Below are 16978 nucleotides of genomic sequence, written 5' to 3'. Positions count from 1 at the left end.
ACCCGATATTTCTTTCTTTCTTGGGAGGAGAGCAATGACAAATCTTGATAAAATAGTTAAGAGCAGAGACACCACACTGACAACAAAGGTCCGCATAGTTAAAGCAACGGTATTCCCCGTTGTAACCTATGGCTGCGAGAGCTGGAAGCGACTGAACAAATAAACAACAACAACAACCCGATATTGCAGCGGGTTCGGGATCTGCGAATCCCATGAGTATCCCATGAGCAACGCTGACGATCCTGGCAGAATACAGTCCAGTACAATTTGTTGTATGCAACCAAGTAGTTCCTGCAACAAAAGAGCAGGCGCTCTTTTCAGTACAGGCAGTTAGCATTGCGCTTTTAGGAGGAGACAGTGTAGCACGGAGGAAGACATTGTGTCGGGACGAATAGATTTTTTTCTTCCACTCTCTTCCCTCGAGATGCAAACACCGGCCTGGAAGACAACCTGGTAGGAAGAGCAAAGGTGAGGAGGAGGAATTTAAAAACACTTGCTGGGACATGTTCCCCCGCTAGGAGTAGTCGTGGCCGAGTGGTTAAGGCGATGGACTAGAAATCCATTGGGGTCTCCCCGCGCAGGTTCGAATCCTGCCGACTACGGAGTACTCATTTTTATACGGGTACGCTTTTAATGGGTTGGCCGAATCCCAGCTGGCAGGAAAGGGTTAGAGAGGCAGGGTTCGGAAGGGAGACGCGGCGGAAGGGGCCGCCGTGGCATAGCGTTCCCGGATCTCCGCCCAGCCTTGCAACACGAGCGGCGGAGCCTGCGCGGCGCTGGGCAGCCAGGCAGGCAGGCAGGCAGGAAGCGGCGGTCTTGGAAGGGAGGGGCAGCACCATGCAACAGAGCCCGGGGCCTGCTGTGTTGGTCACCACTAGGTAAGGGGGGGGGGGATGCGGGGCTGGCCCGAGAGGCATGGACTTGCTCCCGCACGCGCCTCCGGGCCAGCCAGCTTGCAGCCAGACCTCCCTCTCTCCCTCCCTGCAAGGCATCCTGGTTGTGCCGCCCCTCTCCTCCGGGCAGGTCACCTCCTTTGCCCGGGACCCACCAGATGCCTGCACGCCCCAGGCCTAGCACCGCCCCTGGGAGCAGCTGGCTGTGCTTCCGTCTTTTCAAGTTCATGAGGACCAGCCTCTTCTCAAGGAGTTTATCCTCCTCCCTTCTACTCCCTTTCCTATCACCCGCGGCGGGGATCTTGCCCCCTCCTGGTGCGATGGGGTGGGGTGGGGTGGGGTGGGGTTCTTCTACCATTAGGGAGCGCTCTGACTACCCCTTCTGAAGCGGCTTCCCCCCCCCCCCCAGCAAATTATTCAGTTACTTAATAACCTCACTCCATGATATTTGCCTCCTCCAAAAACACCCTCTCCCTCCTCTACAATATTTTCCTGCTGTGCTCTTTCCACTCATCGCCCAGGTCCGTGGCCCATCACTGATGTCTGTCACCCATGGACAATTGTCCAGTCTGTCACAGTTGACATATGGTCCACCCCCCCCTTTTTTTTCTTTTTTCTTTTTGTCTTTAATGGTTTCTGCTTGACCAAGAGAAATGTATTCAGCAGCTGGGCTGGGCAACTTGTGGCACTCCAGATGTTTTGGCCTACAACTCCCATTAGGCCTCACCATTGACTGTGATAGCTAACGCTATTGGGAGTTGAGGGCCAAGAGTTGCTCACCCCCTGTGTTGCATCTGTGTTCTAGGAAAATCTTCACCTAGGAAAAACTTCACTTAGGAAAATCTTCACCTAGAACCATTCCAGGGGTGAGGGAGTTGGCAACCCTAATTTTTACAGTCTTTATAGTGCAATTGACCGAGTTTTTCTGGGTGTACGCCCTGTTAAGTGTGTATAGCAGCCTTCCCAGGCTGGTGCTGCCAAAATCTTTTGGACATCAACACCCATCAGCCCCAGCCAGCATGGCCAGTGGTCAGGAATGTTCAGAGTTGTAGCCCAAAATGTATGGAGGTCTTCCTCCACCCCCCTGCAATCTGTATTGAAATGGTTTGTGAGGTCTTATCTTGCTCATTGGACATCCTTTGCATGACATCAGTTATACTCTTCCTTCAATCGAAACACTTTCTTCAGGTTGTAATCCTATACATGCTTACAATGGGACTTATTTTTGCGTAGACATTTGTAGATTTGCACTGTTGTTATTATTATTATTTATTACATTTATATACCACCCCATAGCCGAAGCTCTCTGGGCAGTTTACAAAAGTTTAAAACAGTGAACATTAAAAAGAAATATACAAATTTTAAAACGATAAAAAGCATAAAATACAAACAAAACAGACAATATCCATTTAAAAACAACTATTCTGGGGTCAGTTAAAAAACTCAGCATATGCCGTTAAGTGCTGTTAAATGCCTGGGAGGAGAGAAAAGTCTTGTTAGTTTCATGATTATGAAACTAACAAGACTTTGAGCAATAATAATAATGGGCGATCAATATTCCTGGGACTTTATAGAGTACAAGACAAAAGGTTCTTGTCCCCAAGGAGTTTCCCGTCTGTAGTCAAAAGGCAGATCAGGGGATAGGGAGTCAGCCTGTGCTGGATGGGGTTACACTTCCCCTGAAAACTCAGGCTCACAGTTTGTGTGTACTCTTGGACCTGGCCTTGAACCTGGATGTCCAGGGCCTGGTGGTGGCTAGGAGGGCATTTGCACAGCTTTATTTATTTATTACATTTATATAACACCCCATAGCCAAAGCTTTCTGGGTGGTTTACAAAAGTTAAAAACAGTGAACATTAAAAAACAAATGCACAAAAAGTTAAAACCACCAAAAGTATAAAAACAACGGGGTGTACCTCAAACTAAGCTTTGGAGACACCACGTGCTACTCCCCTGTCCTCTTTCAGGTGGCATAGAACTGGATTGGGCCGAACACTTGATTGGGTGCAAGACACTGTCGAGGGCATGTACCTAGGCCAAAAATAAAAAATATTAGAGACGAATGGGTGATCTTGGGCCTGTTGCTATCTCTCAGTGTTGCAGAGTTGTTGGGTGGAGATAAAATTGGGTGGCGATCTTGTAAACTTCTTGGAGGAAGGGTGGGATAAAAAAATAATAAAATGATGCAATAGGAGGGAAACATTGCATTCTTTATTACTATGGAGCACAGGAGAGCCTGATTGTCCTCATCTGTGAACATTCCTGAGCTTTCTCTTCTTCCTTCTCTTAAAGTGTGCTAGGTTTAGCTTACTGATCCACAACCCCAGTATAGCAGAGTCGCCCTTTACTTCTCTGATGCTGATATATGCTCTGAATTGTACAGATTTAAACCTTTAGTCCTGCCATAAAAGCCTGTGGGACAGAAACTGGGATTGAAGTTGGGAGTCTGCTAACATTATAATTTGGCCAATCTTTGACTAAACCCTCTGTGTTTACATTTGCAGACCTCTTCAAAATGGCCACACAGGGATAGACCTGTCAGTCCCAGAGTACCAGGAAATCCGGGGAAAGATGATGTCTGGTCATGTGGAATATAATATTGTAGTAGTTACCCAGCTGGCTGCATTTAAATCAGCAAAGCACAAACCAGAAGACATCATTCAGTTTATGGTAATCAGTTATTTATTGGTTGGAGTGTATGTGTGTATGATATAGAATGAATAACATTATTAATATACTAGTGCAAATCCTGTATCACCATGGGGGCTAGTAATCAGGGAATGCTTGGATAAAAATACGTTTGCCTATTTTCCTTGCAACTGGAACAACTTCACACTTTTAAAATAAGTGTACTACAAATAAGTTGGCAAAGGTGGAAAATATTCTTTTTAAAAACATCAGTTACCATTTTTTGAAGTCTAATTTACAAAACATGTGATGTAAGATCCCCCCTTCTTCCTCTGGTATCCTTTCCGTTTTTTCTCCTCAACTTTTCTTTCTCTTACTCTAACTATCACCAACTGACTTTTCTTCAGACCCTTTCCCAACATTCTTTGCCTGTCCTTTTATTGGCCCCACACTCTAAAAGCCCACAGTTTAGCCCACATGCACAGTTTAGGGCATATGCATTAACCTGCCCTTTGCCTCATCCCTCTCCCTTCTTCCTTCCCAAGTTGCCCAAAGCTCGAGCTTTAAACTTTTTAGGAGCTTAAACATTTTCACATGTCTACACTGCTCAAGCTCCAGTTTGGTAGATCTTGAGTAATAAGCCATTTTCGCTACCGTATTCTTATACAAAAGGAATCTGTTCATGTGACTTTATATGTCACATGTCTAATGACTATGATTAGCCATGATGTCAGTCTACAGGCTGAAATTGTGTAGCCCAGATTGTATTGACAGATTATATACTCTTGAGCTATGACAATTGGTTCAGTCAAAAAGTCACCATAGGTATTTTGCATCTACTGTCCACTGGGACCAATAGAGCAAATCTGTTCCCAAACGCCCGTGCTGAAAATCGTAGTCACTTCAATTTTTGGATGCTTGACCACTGCTATGAGTTTGCTTTGACTTCTGACATACTCATTTCTGTCCTATGTATTCCCTCCAGAAAAGTGTGTATATTGGGCTGGAAACGGAAAATATTTGAATGAGATGGCTATGAAGAAATCTGCCATTTATACAGGGATCCTTGTTTTTAAGAATGCATATAAATATTGCCTTAGTAGACCCAGTATAAGAAGCAAGAACTCCATTTTAGAAGGCAAAGGAAGACTTTGACCTTTCGTGTGCAAGTTGTGGGAACCACTGGTTTCTTTGGCCTTTTGTTTTAATGGATAGTTGTGGACTGGTTCATGCATTTGTGCCCATCACTTGACCACTGCAACATCAGACAGTGGATCTTATGTGTGAATGGATTGTCACAGATATAACACTGAAGACATAACTTGCAGGTTGATTCAAAAGTGATACTTTTCACTGGATCCAGTTCTCACAGTCAGCTGTCAGTCATCAAGTGTAGAGAAGACACATTTTGGACATGCGTGTGGGAAACACGCCTTGATTTCTCATCACTTGATAACTCTTGTCCGAATGTGTGAACTCTTGCTGCTAAAAAGCTTTGCAATTGAGGTAACATGAGGAGAATGATCTATCATGGCTCCTTCACACTTGGAAATAGTCACTTAATGCCATCAAGTGGGGTTAATTCTTGTGAATAATCCTTCTGCCTCTTTTGGGTTCTGGGAAGTTTTCTTTAGCTGCAGTTTTTTCATTAAGCTGTGCTATGTTGGTCATGGTACCTTATTAGACACTCTGGCTGCTTTGACTTCCATCCCTTTCTAAGGAAAGAATGAATTAAAACATTCCACTCTGTAGGAATGGTATTTTTATCCAGTGAAATATTTATGGGTCACCCAAGCACTGACATGGTCAAATACCTTAAATAGTTTGGCCATGTGCAGCTAATATTACAAAGTTTTGGGTTGAGAGCTTTTCGTAGAACTTTGTGGGGGGAGAAGAAGGAAATACACTGATTGGGGGGATTATATGAGATGATTTTTTTTCTTAAAAAATATATAGCTGTACAGTGAAAAGATATTTTATTTCACTATGCCCTGTTAAATTATCCAAATCTGTTCAAAACAGAATTTGCCAGCTCCACTTTGCTAAGCACTGAAATCTCTCTGTGTGTATACATATACATACGTGCGCGCGCGCGCACATGGCAACACACTTAGTAAAATCCTGCCTGATTTTACCATTTTAAACCTAAAAAACATTTTTTCAGTTAAAATAAGCAGAGGACCATAATTAATTTGAGACAGGTCAGGAAATTTAAATATTAAAGTACAAGTGAAGGCCTGCTAATAAACTGCAGATTTTTGTTCTTGCTCACACACCCCTCTCTCACACACATCTGTTTCTGCACACATGCGTAATCACACACACACTCAAGTCACTCCTTCCCTTCCCTTGTCTCTTGTTAACTCAACCCCTAAAATCTCCACCTCCTCCTCCTCCTCCTCCTCCTCTGTTGCCTGTTAATCCTGTGCAGGAGGGGTAGCTGAGAAATCCCCTCAGCTGTTGGGTGCCTTAGTGGTGGGAATCAGCAAAGTATTTCAGCGAACTCCTATCCCAAAAGGAGATTCGTTTGAGGCAGTGTGTGAGAATATAGAGCAGCAGGTTGACTTGCCTCCCCACCCCACCCCATCCTGAACTAATCCCTAACTCCTTCCCTCAGGGTTGCAGAAACACTCAGCTGACACTCTGGTGCAAAGGTAAACAGGGGTGGCTTCGGTTGGCATAGTGCACAGGTACAGAACCTTGAGCCCAGAAGCCAAATCCGGCTCTCCTGGGGTCCTACTCCAGTCCTCTGGGGTCCTCCAGATGGCCCCGCCCCCTTTCCCTCAGCCACCAATCGTTGGGTGGATACCTGGCTTTTGTTCAGGTTTCTCCCCATTCTAAAAGGTTGAAATGCCTCTACAAAGGCTTAGTGACGGGCAGTAAGAACTTCAAGCTTGTATTTTTAGTATTTTGACTCCACTCCTTTTGCCTTAGCCCCACCCACCACTGGAATGCACCATCCCCCCCAAAAAACCCACACCCTTCTGGAATGCAGCCATCTGGGTGAAAGAGTTTCTATTCTCTTGGCAATGTGGGAATAGGTTCGGCCCGATAACGTTCTTCCTGCGCTCCATCAAAGCGTAGCCTCCCTTCACTCCTGGAGCAATTGTGGGTGCTTCACAGAATTACAGAGTGGGAAGGGACCTCAAATGGCGTCTAGTCCCACCCGCTACTGATGCAGGACCTCCACTGTTGCAGCGTATTTGACAGGTGGCCCTCCAGCCTTGGCTTAAAAACCTCTAACAAAGGAGAGTCCATCACCTTCTGAGGATTACCTTGGGCTTGGCTCCCTTTGCAGATATTGGGCCTGTTCAGGCAGCATGCTAAACCAGGGTTAGGCTGCTAACCCTTTTGCAGCAAGGGCTTAGTGAGCGTGTTTAAACCATGACTATGTAGCCACCACGGTTAGAAATGGTTCACATGACACTTTATTTATTTATTTATTTATTACACTTATATACCGCCCCCATAGCCAGGGCTCTCTGGGCGGTTTACAGAAATTCTAAAATTAAGATAAAAACGAGTATACAAAATTTAAAATTCTAAAACACAGAACATACACACATAAAGCATTAAAAACCGTTAAAAAACTAAACATGTGGGTAATTAAGATGTGCCACTATATGCCTGGGCAAAGAGGAAAGTCTTAACCTTATGATTCTCATGATATGCTAAGCCATAATGTTCAGCTCAAGACGTTTAACCATCATGGTTTAGCGTGTTGTCTGAACAGGGCCATTGAGTTAGGCAAGGGAAAGCAAGAGGCCTGCCAGGCAATTCTCTGGGGTTGTGCAGGCAGCATGGCTTTCCAGCCCTCCTTGAGCACAAGTTTGGAAGTGATGCAGGAGATTGTTTGGACCCCATTAATTTATTTATTTATTTATTTATTTTGCAAAGGTAGAGGTCTCCACCATCCGTAGAACCCATCTCCTGCCTAATCTTCCTCACCCCCATGTGCACTTTTTAAAAACTTCCTGGGCAACTAATAGATACTTGATTGTGTGATGCGGATGAGAGGGGCTTTTGAAAGGGCTGGGCACTTGATGGAGTTCTGTTTCATCTCGTACAACTTTAGAGAAAAATAGAGCGGTAGGACTGGATCCCAAGGTGCAAGCTTCTGCAAGCCCACCAGGCCTTTTTGAGTTCTGTACCCTCAGAGGCCCATGGTACTCTCCCAAGAAGTCAGTCCAAGAAGTGAGAGGACCCTTTGGTGATCCAGTGACTTCTGAGTGGTATGCAACAGGGGATTCCAGAAGAGGGCGCTCAAACACCACTTTTGAGATGCGCAATGCCTCCCTCCTTCTTGCTTACAGGGTCTGAAAGAATGTTTTCAAGCTGGAGACAGGATAGCTGATGGTTCATGCTTGGGTCCCCTGTCTACATCTGATGTGGATGAAGGAGAGAATTATAATTCTGTGAAATAATATTTTGTGTATTGGTAGGAAGGCTAAATGCAGATTGGCTGCTATGCAACATTTTAAACTGAGTGTTGGGGTGTGTGTGTTTGTTTGACACGAGTCGAGAAACTGATTAAGTTTCCTAACATACAAGACGAGATGAAGTTTTCAATGCTGCTTTGGCTTGGCTTTCTGTCTTCTTCGGAATATTGTTGCTTAGCCAAGAAATGGCCTTTTCCTGAAACCAGCCAGTGGGCACATTTCATATTTGCTTCTAAGTTCTTCTTCCTGCTTGCTTCTCATTCTGGGCCAGGAAGTGAGGAGATCATTTTACAGCCCAAATCCTTTTCTTCCTGACCCTTGCACACACTTTGTCTTCCATCTTGCCTTCTTGCTCCTGTCCAGATTCCCTATCTTGGCCTGCTGCTTCAACTCGCAACGCCTGTTAGGGATGACCTACTGAACTTCAGCCTGGCTCTTGGCTTAGAGAGGACTAACTCATCAGGTCAGCGTTTTCACTGTGCCTCCTCTTCAGCTCAATAAATCTATCTCCCAGCTTTGTAACCACCCCCGCTCCCTCAGAAACAAAGTGTGCCTCGGGCCTCCTCATTTTTCATAACACAAACGTCCCGCTTTCTTTCTTCCCTGCCTCCCCCTCTTATCTCTCCCACACCATTTATATTAGGTATGTGCTCCACTCCGATTAGAACCGGAGAATCAGAAGCGAATTGGCCTGCTCCGCCTTGCCCAGAAGCGGACCGCGGACCCCTAGAAGCAAGGAGCGATCCTCTTTCCGCGGACCGATCCGATCGCCATTTTGAAACATTTCGCCCATAGGATTGCATGGCGGAAAAGAAAAGGGGATAACTGTGTTGTTTTTGAAGCTATCTTTCTGAAACTTCTTGTGCTTAGAGAGTCATGGCTGGGGGTCATTTTGAGCCTACTCTCAGCTCTCTGCGTGGTGCGGTTCACTTGCTAGAATTTTTTAAAAAGTAGGGTAAAGGCGGTAAAGAAATGTCTGCTGCCTGCCTGCCTTCCTTCCCTGCTCCCCTGCCCGCCTCGCAGGGATGGTTTGTGTCTGGCTTTGACTCAGGGGAGAAGTCCTTCCTGCGCTCAATTAGACTTTTGGAAGTTCTAAATCCATTTTTCAAGTGTGGAAGAAGATTCATATTTAGGTTGATCTCTACTCCCCAATTCATGGCATCTTGGGATTTCCTTTGAAATGGCCCCATTGAGCTGTCTGCAGGTTTAAGCTCTGCCAAAAATCAGGGGATGATGGGATTGCCTTGTACCTTGGCATGATTGTGGGTCTAGATGGCATCTGTGAGTGTGCCCACTTCCCTTTTTTTATCTGTCCAAATGTCAGAGAACAGTCCACGTCTACAAATGGGGTGCCCGATTTTCATAAATTCCCCCAAAATCAGGGGATGATGGGACTCCCTTGAGTCTTGGCGTGCATGTGTATCCCTGGATAAGCTATCATGGTGGCGAGTTTAAGGTTTTTAACGTGCAAATTGACGGAGCTATCGAAAGGGGTGTGAATGGGGTGCCCGATTTTCATAAATTCCCCAAAAATCAGGGGATGATGGGACTGCCTTGAGTCTTGGTGTGCGTGTGTATACATCCATGAGGTGTCATGGTGCCAAACTTGAGGTTTCTAACTTTAACAGAAAAAAAAGTTGTAAACTTTTTTAGCTTAATGCAAGCCTATGGGGGGGGGGGAACGGAGCTCCGATCCGGATCCGGAGCTCCGCAGCGGAGCGGAGCGGACATAGGCAGAGCGGGGGCGGAGCGAAGCGGCCCGATCTGCAAATCACGGATCTGGAAGAGAAGCAGAGCGGGGGGTCCGTGCAAACCCCTAATTTATATAACAGCCTCTGCAGCTTGGACTCACTGCCCATGCTAGCATTGCACCGTTGCTGGAACCCCAGAATCATCTTCAGGTGAAGCAACACAAACCCTCACAGCCACTTCTCTTCGTCTCCATGGCGGTCAGGGTTTTCCGTCCTCTTCATCGGTGTGGCTCACCCTCAATTCCTAGCCAGGAAAGAGTTCTCCTGTTCTTTTGTGTGTTCTGTGTTTTTTTGCACATGCCCATTTTGCAATCTTTTCTTGCCACTTTGCAGTTTATTTCCTTTACCCCCACCTGTCCAACATGCTCATACTCTCAAGACTGTGGATAGTATTTAAGTTCGCCTGCTACCATTGGGACCCACCGCTAGCGTGACAGGGAGCTAGGGGATAAAAAAACAACCAGAAATGAGCGGCAGTGCTAATTTCTGGAACTGGTCAGGTCAGCAGAACTAAGAGCCAATGTGGTGTAGTGGCTAAGGTGTTGGACTGGAAGACGAGAGATCTGGGTTCTAGTCCCCACTCGGCCATGGAAACCCACTGGGTGACTTTGGGCCAGTCACAGTCTCTCAGCCCAACCTACCTCACAGGGTTGTTTTTGTGAGGATAAAATGGAGAGGAGGAGGATTATGTACGCCACCTTGGGTTCCTTGGAGGAAAAAAGGCTGGATATAAATGTAATAAATAGATAAATAAAAAATAACTTCCAGAAGGAACCTCCACTGACCTGAGCTGATTCAGAAACCTGTGTTTCTGCTTGTTTCCGCTGGGGTTGCTATCTTTTTGTTGCCCAAGCGCTGGGTCCTGCTAGCGCAATGGAACAAGCACAATTGAAGCAGTGGTATTGGATACTTCCCTCTGAGTTTGAGCCCCCACTGGCTGTTTCGATTTTGTTCGCAGGCGATCTCTCCCATCTGTTCCAATCTGTAGATTGGTATTGGACAACTCTACACTCCTTTTTATCTTGTACAAGCCCTTCACGTCTGCCTGTATTTCCACACTTTCCCTCTGCCCCCTTTCAATTTTGCTTTATGCTATAGCTTTTCTTCTTCCTTTGTCCCAATTTCCCTTCAATCGTATTTTGGACTAATTCTCCATTTCTTAGAATCCCCCCTGTTATTCTTACCTCTGAATTTCAGATCCTGGGCGGAGGGTGTGTGTGTGTGTGTGTGTGTGTGTGTGTGTGGTGGGGGAAAGGGCTGTTGCTTTCGTGCCTGACCTGTGGGCTTCCTAGAACCATTGACATCCCTGATCCTGGAATTAGAATGCTGAACTCTTCTTTCATTTGTAAGACTTGCTCAAATCCAATTCCCAAGCTTCATGATGGAGCAGGGATTAGGTCCCAGATCTTGGGTTTTCCACAGGCTGTCTTCAGGTTTCAAGGGGGCTTTCTGACGAGGCCCCTCTTCTATCTGCGGGCCCTGGGAGGCTTACCAAATCTGTGATGGCAGTGCTCCAAGCAGAGCTGAGTGAAATTTTAAATTTCCCACAATGCCTCAGAGCTGTGCTGGGTCAGGGGCACTGTGGGAAATTAAAAGTATGGCTAGATCAAGCTGGCTGACATGGCTTAGAGACAGGAAACAAGGAGGAGGATCTTCTCTACTTGTGAAGGGGAAGTGGTGGCAGTCTTGGTCTTCCAAACAAAAGCCCAGCGCTCTAAATATTTTACCATACTAGAATAGCAGAATACCATATGGAATTTACCTCATCCTCTGGGCCTATGGGGAAGAGGATCTGTAATACAGAAACACTGCTACTGGGGAACAAATTTGCTGCTCTGCAATTTGCTAGGATCCCAGTAAGACAATATGATTCCTGCATCGACCAGGAGGTTGGACTCGATGGCCTTATAGGCCCCTTCCAACTCTACTGTTCTGTGTTCTATGATGGCAAAACATCTAACTACCATGTATTTTACTCTAGAATCAAGAAGAATTAACTGCTCCATTACGTGCTTTGCCATATCTGCTGTTTCATAAAAGGAAATATTCTGCCTGTGTTATCATAGGTTTCTAAGAAGTACAGTGAGATTGAGGAATTTTATCAAAGACTGGCCACACGGCATCCACAAACCTCTCTGCCACCGCTGCCCAGGAAAGTGCTCTTCGTTGGAGAATCTGATATTCGGGAACGAAGAACTGCGTTCAATGAGATCATGAGATCTATCTCCAAGGATGCAGATCTAGCAACAAGCCCTGAATTGCTGGAATTCCTAGGTAATTCCAAAATGTACTTAAACCGTGTAATGTATTCAAATATGCAGTGGCTCAAACCTTGGAAGTTTTTCACAAAAATGAACTATGTTTCATTCACCCCCTATAGCTTTTAAGGCCAAGTTTGCTTTAAGTTTTCATGCCCAAATAACTTTAAAAAGTAATGTGTAAATACACTTTTATTTGCTTTCTAAGAAGAAAAGCTGACCTTAGTTATTAATATGAGAGATGATCTGGGTGATCAGAATTCTGCACCAAGGTAGCCCAAATTCTGTCCAAGAAAATCTGGAGTCTGCAGCCTTAACAAATTTGCATCCATTTTCTTGTGTTGCACCATTTATTTCAAATCTGGTAGTCATGTAGAGAGGAAGGAGCTTTATAGAAATGTGATAATTACTGGTTTGGATAACCAGTAGATATCACATTTCTAAGATTAGTCTAGGCATGACCCACACAATGGACTAGGAACTTGGTTTTTATTTTTTATTTTAAAAACCTCAAAATGTTGATTTTTCCCCACGAAATTCAAACACCATACTTACACATAGTGATGGTGGAATTGTAGAATACACACTGCTCTTGATTTGGTAAGATTGCCAGTGACGGATCTACACAGCTCTTCATCATAGATATGTGTGGCTTAAATGCACTGAGCTATACTTCTTTCCTCAAGGCAGCAAGGACTGGATGCCTTGTTAATTTGACAGCAGCGGAAACGAAAGGCTCTAATCAGGGTTGAAACTCAGTGGTAGTTAATCTTCTGCACAGCAGACTTCATAACATTGGGCTTTAACGTCATTGTTATTGTTGTGTCTGAACTGGGAGGAAAACCCTATCTCTGCTGTTTTTGCTGAGAAGGATTGTTTTTCTCCAAGTGCTCTAAAGGGCTTAATTGCGGTGTGTCTAGGGTACTTTTTGAAATTCCACAGCAAACAACAAATAACTATCAGGCCAAGGTAGCTGTATGACGCATCAATGTATGGTTTTACAGATATAAGGGAAGCTACTAAGGTGGACCTAGAAGCGAATAGGGTGGACGTAGGCAAATAAAAACAGTGGGCTGTTTTGCATCATTGCATCCTGTTTTCATTGCATGCTCTTACAGGAACCAGATCCATGAGCGTTGTTGACGTCAAAGGGAAAAACCTTCCTGATAAAGAAGAGGAGGAAGAAGAAAACGAAGCCTTGGATTTCTTCAGGGAGGAAAAGGTGCTCGATGTGATCCCCGAATTCAAAACATTGAAAGTGCAAGATGTTAAAGTGGGGAAAGAAGTGGAGGAGGAGGAAGAGGAGGAAGATGATGTCGACCCACTTGGTGTTCTCAAGTATGCCTTTTTCATATTATTCTCCTGAAATACATAAAAGCATAAGATGAGCCCTGCTGGGTCAGACCAAGGGTCCATCTAGTCCAGCATTCTGTTCACACAGTGGCCAAACAGTTGCCCATAGGAAACCCACATGCTGGATATGGGTGCCACAGCACCTTCCCACCCAAGTTCCCCAGCAGCTGGGGTGGGTAATCAGAATTGGGTGGGGGCCTGACGACACCCATCTACCCCTCCACAGGCTGAGTGACATCAAATGGACAGGGGCACACGTCCCTTGATGTCATTTGGTCCTTGGCATTGTTGCACATGGGTCTTCTCTCATTGGAGAAGAAGCAAGCCGTTTTGTGCAGCCTGCGCCTCCTCCTATTGGGTGGAGGGTGCAGGGCAGGAGATCCTGCTCAGCCTGGGTTCGCTTGTCCTTCACTTTCCTGCGTCCGGCACTGCAAGCACCAGACGAATGCGCTGCCCAGCTTTGCTAGAGATTGTGCCTCTGTCTCTCCCACTTTTTGATTTTTGTGCTTTCTGTGATAAGGAGATTCTCCTCCATGCAGCTCACCCTCATAGATCAGAGATAAGAAGGGGATTCCTCTCCCCAAGGCCTCCCAAAGCTCTGGTAGCCTCCAGGCCAGGGGCGGTGCTTGCGAAAGGAGCCTAAACCTTAGTGGGCTGGGTGGGGCAACCTTGTAGGCCAGAGGTTGTCCACCAATGTTATATACAGTATGTGCAAGCTTAGTTCAAGCCTCATTATTATTATTTTGAAATGTATTCCAGAATTCTAGTAGCTATTCTGATGCCCCCAGAACAAGAAAAGTTGAGCAAATGAAAGGGGGAAGGCAGTAGCTCAGGGGCAAAAGCATATACTTTGCCTGCAGAGGGCTCCAGGTTCAATCACCATAGGGATCTCCAGGAGAAGGTTGAGACAGATCTGCCTTTGGAAGCTTGATGTATGAAACAAGGGAGATTCACATAAGATAAGAACACACAGCACCCTCAGCCACTTCACACTGATTAAGTGAGCTCAAAAATATAAGAAGAGCCCTGCTGGATCAGACTGAGGGTTACTCTAGTCCAGCATTCTGTCCACACAGTGGCCAACCAGCTGTCAACCATGGACCTACAAAGCAGGGCACGGTGCAAAAGCATCTTCCCACCCATGGTCCCCAGCAACTGGTGCATATAGGCACACTGTCTCTGTTACTGGAGGTAGCATAGAGCCATCGGGAATAGTAGCCATTGATAGCCTCTGCCTCCAGGAATTTATCCAACCCCCTTTTAAAGCCATCCAAATTGTTGGCCATCGCTACATCTTGCGGTAGCAAATTCCATCGTTTAACTCTGTGCTGTGTGAAGAAGTCCTTCCTTTTCTCTGTCCTGAATCTCCCACCGAATCAGCTTCATGGGATGAACCCGGGTTCCAGTATTGTGGCAGAGGGAGAAAAATGTCTCCCTATCCACTTTCTCCGCACCATGAATATTTATGTGAGAATGTCATGACTAGTCGTAGAGAAAAGTTAGGCAAGTTCTAGCCAAAGTTAAGTAAGCATGGTTTAGCCCCTTTGAGTTCAACAGAAATCAGTTGGGCCTTAGAATTCTTAGCTTTTGTCTAGATTGTGCCTCTATTCCCCCCTGCCCTTTTTGTGTGTGTATTCTCTGTACAACTAGAGTCTTGACTGACAAAGAGCTCTCTGTAACTCCAAAGCATTAAAAACAACAAACAAAAATCTGGTCTAAATAAATGTTTCATTGTTTTATTGCAAAACAGGAAAACAAAACAAAAGAAAGACAAAAAAAGTGAGAGAAAGTAATAGGGATGTGCTCCGCTTCTAATCGGACCGGAGAAGCAGTAGCGGAGCGGGGGGCTTCGCCTGCCCTTAAGGCGGAGGCGAAGAGGATTGGGGGGGGCGGCGGAGCGTGGCGAAGAGGATCGAGGTGAAGGCGGATCCTTCGCCTTGATCCGGAGCTCTGCCGGAAAGGTAAGTGGGGTTTACCGGGCCCTGCCGCGGTTGCTGTCGCCCATGCGGCGATGGCGGCAGGGCCCGGTAAAACCCCCCCCCGCCCTCCTCTCCCTTACCTGCCTCCGTCCACGGTCCGTCAGCGTCTCCAATTGAGCCCGTGGTTCCAGCAGGAAGTCTGGGCCGCACTTGCGGCCCAGACTTCCTGGTGGAACCGCGGGCTCATTTGAAGACGGCGACGGACCGCGGATGGAGGCAGGTAAGGCCCCCTCCCCCTTGGTCCCTTACCGGGCTCTGCCGCTGTCGCCGCATGGGCGGCGATGGCGGCAGGGCCCGGTAACCCCCCCGCCCTCCTCTCCCTTACCTGCCTCCGTCTGCGGTCCGTCAGCGTCTCCAATTGAGCCCGTGGTTCCAGCAGGAAGTCTGGGCCGCACTTGCGGCCCAGACTTCCTGGTGGAACCGCGGGCTCAATTGAAGACGGCGACGGACCACGGACGGAGGCAGGTAAGGCCCCCCTCCTCCTTACCGGGCTCTGCCGCCGTTGCCGGAGCTCCGATCCGGATCCGGAGCTCCGATCCGGATCCGGAGCTCCGAGCGGAGCGGAGTGGGCACAGGCGGAGTGGGGGCGGGGCGGAGCGGGCCGATCCGAAAATGGCGGATCTTAAAGTGAAGCGGAGTGGGGGGTCCGTGCACACCCCTAGAAAGTAATACTCATTTTATTTTTTTACAACTTTAATAGGTGATAATTTTGAGCCTGCAGACTTCTAATATTAAGCCATTAGGTAAGAAATGCTGTGATTAGAACTGGGTGTTGCTGAATGTCGACAGCCATAAAGGACTTTTTTTCAGAAGAGTGGATGTGTTGAATCTTCAGAGTGAGACCAAACTTGGCACGTGATATCTTTTTATTTTCCCAAAAGACAAAGCGGGGGTGTTATTTTTGATAACGACCATGGCACTGGGAAAAAGTTTAACCCTCTCCTTGCAATTATTTCCTGATGCAATTTGTCTCATCACCAGCACCAAGCCCAGTTGCTGTCAGCGGTGGAGAGGAAAATGTACGGCTTTAGGAAAATGAGACTAGATTAGGAGAAGCAATCACAGTTCTCCCATGGCATGTCTAGTTTAGTCCTAAGTGATTACCTAGTAACTTGCGGTATTTTAAACACAATTAATTTAATGACTTCCTATATTGTTCAGAAATGGAACTGTTCCCTTGATATTTTAAAATCCAGCATGCTGGAGCAGCGGAGGGAGGGTTTAAAGGTTTTTTTTCCTTTCTTTTCAAAAACCCACAGACAATAAGCTAGCTCAGCCATCTTCAGTCTGGTCCCCTTCAGATGTAATGGACTACCACTGGCAACCAGTATGGCTGGCTGGAGGCTGCTGGGAATAGTCATCCAGAGAGCAGCCAGTTGGGGAAGGCTGAGCTAGATCATTATTTAGGCTGAGAAGCCCGATAAAGCATTGTTTTCCTGTGCAATTGTCCTTAGCTGTACGGATGCTCCGAAGAGTCTGCCCTTTTTTGGATAGGAAAACGGTCTTTTGAATTGGGCAGTGAATTTTCCTGGATGTTCTATTAACAGTAAATATAAGTAGTACCAAAATAAATAAATAAATAAATACCCCAATGCCAAAACAAACAATAAGCTTGCTTCTCAGTTTCTGGTGGATCTGTTTCCTTACAAGTCTTTTGGCCAGGCTCCAGAAGACCCT

At 46.2% G+C, this 16978-nt stretch overlaps 1 protein-coding gene and 1 non-coding gene across 2 annotated transcripts in view; both read left to right on the top strand.

Annotated features, from left to right (window-relative positions):
* Nucleotides 1–520: 520 nt before the first annotated feature.
* TRNAS-AGA (transfer RNA serine (anticodon AGA)) lies at nucleotides 521–602 on the top strand. Its single transcript has one exon. It is a non-coding gene; the product is annotated as a tRNA-Ser (tRNA).
* A 191-nt stretch (nucleotides 603–793) lies between these two features.
* Nucleotides 794–16978, top strand: part of HS1BP3 (HCLS1 binding protein 3) — a 47181-nt gene continuing 30996 nt past the window's right edge. The window contains exons 1-4 of the mRNA XM_063125216.1: nucleotides 794–878; nucleotides 3398–3563; nucleotides 11778–11985; nucleotides 13088–13307. Of these exons, the coding sequence (XP_062981286.1) occupies nucleotides 838–878; nucleotides 3398–3563; nucleotides 11778–11985; nucleotides 13088–13307 (635 nt within the window). The 5' untranslated portion in view covers nucleotides 794–837. The remainder of the gene's footprint in view (nucleotides 879–3397; nucleotides 3564–11777; nucleotides 11986–13087; nucleotides 13308–16978) is intronic.

Source organism: Elgaria multicarinata, chromosome 4 (genome assembly GCF_023053635.1).
Source record: "Elgaria multicarinata webbii isolate HBS135686 ecotype San Diego chromosome 4, rElgMul1.1.pri, whole genome shotgun sequence".
Lineage (NCBI taxonomy): Eukaryota > Metazoa > Chordata > Lepidosauria > Squamata > Anguidae > Elgaria > Elgaria multicarinata.
The sequence above is the reverse complement of the archived record's forward strand: the minus strand, read 5'-3'. Positions and strand labels throughout refer to the sequence as shown.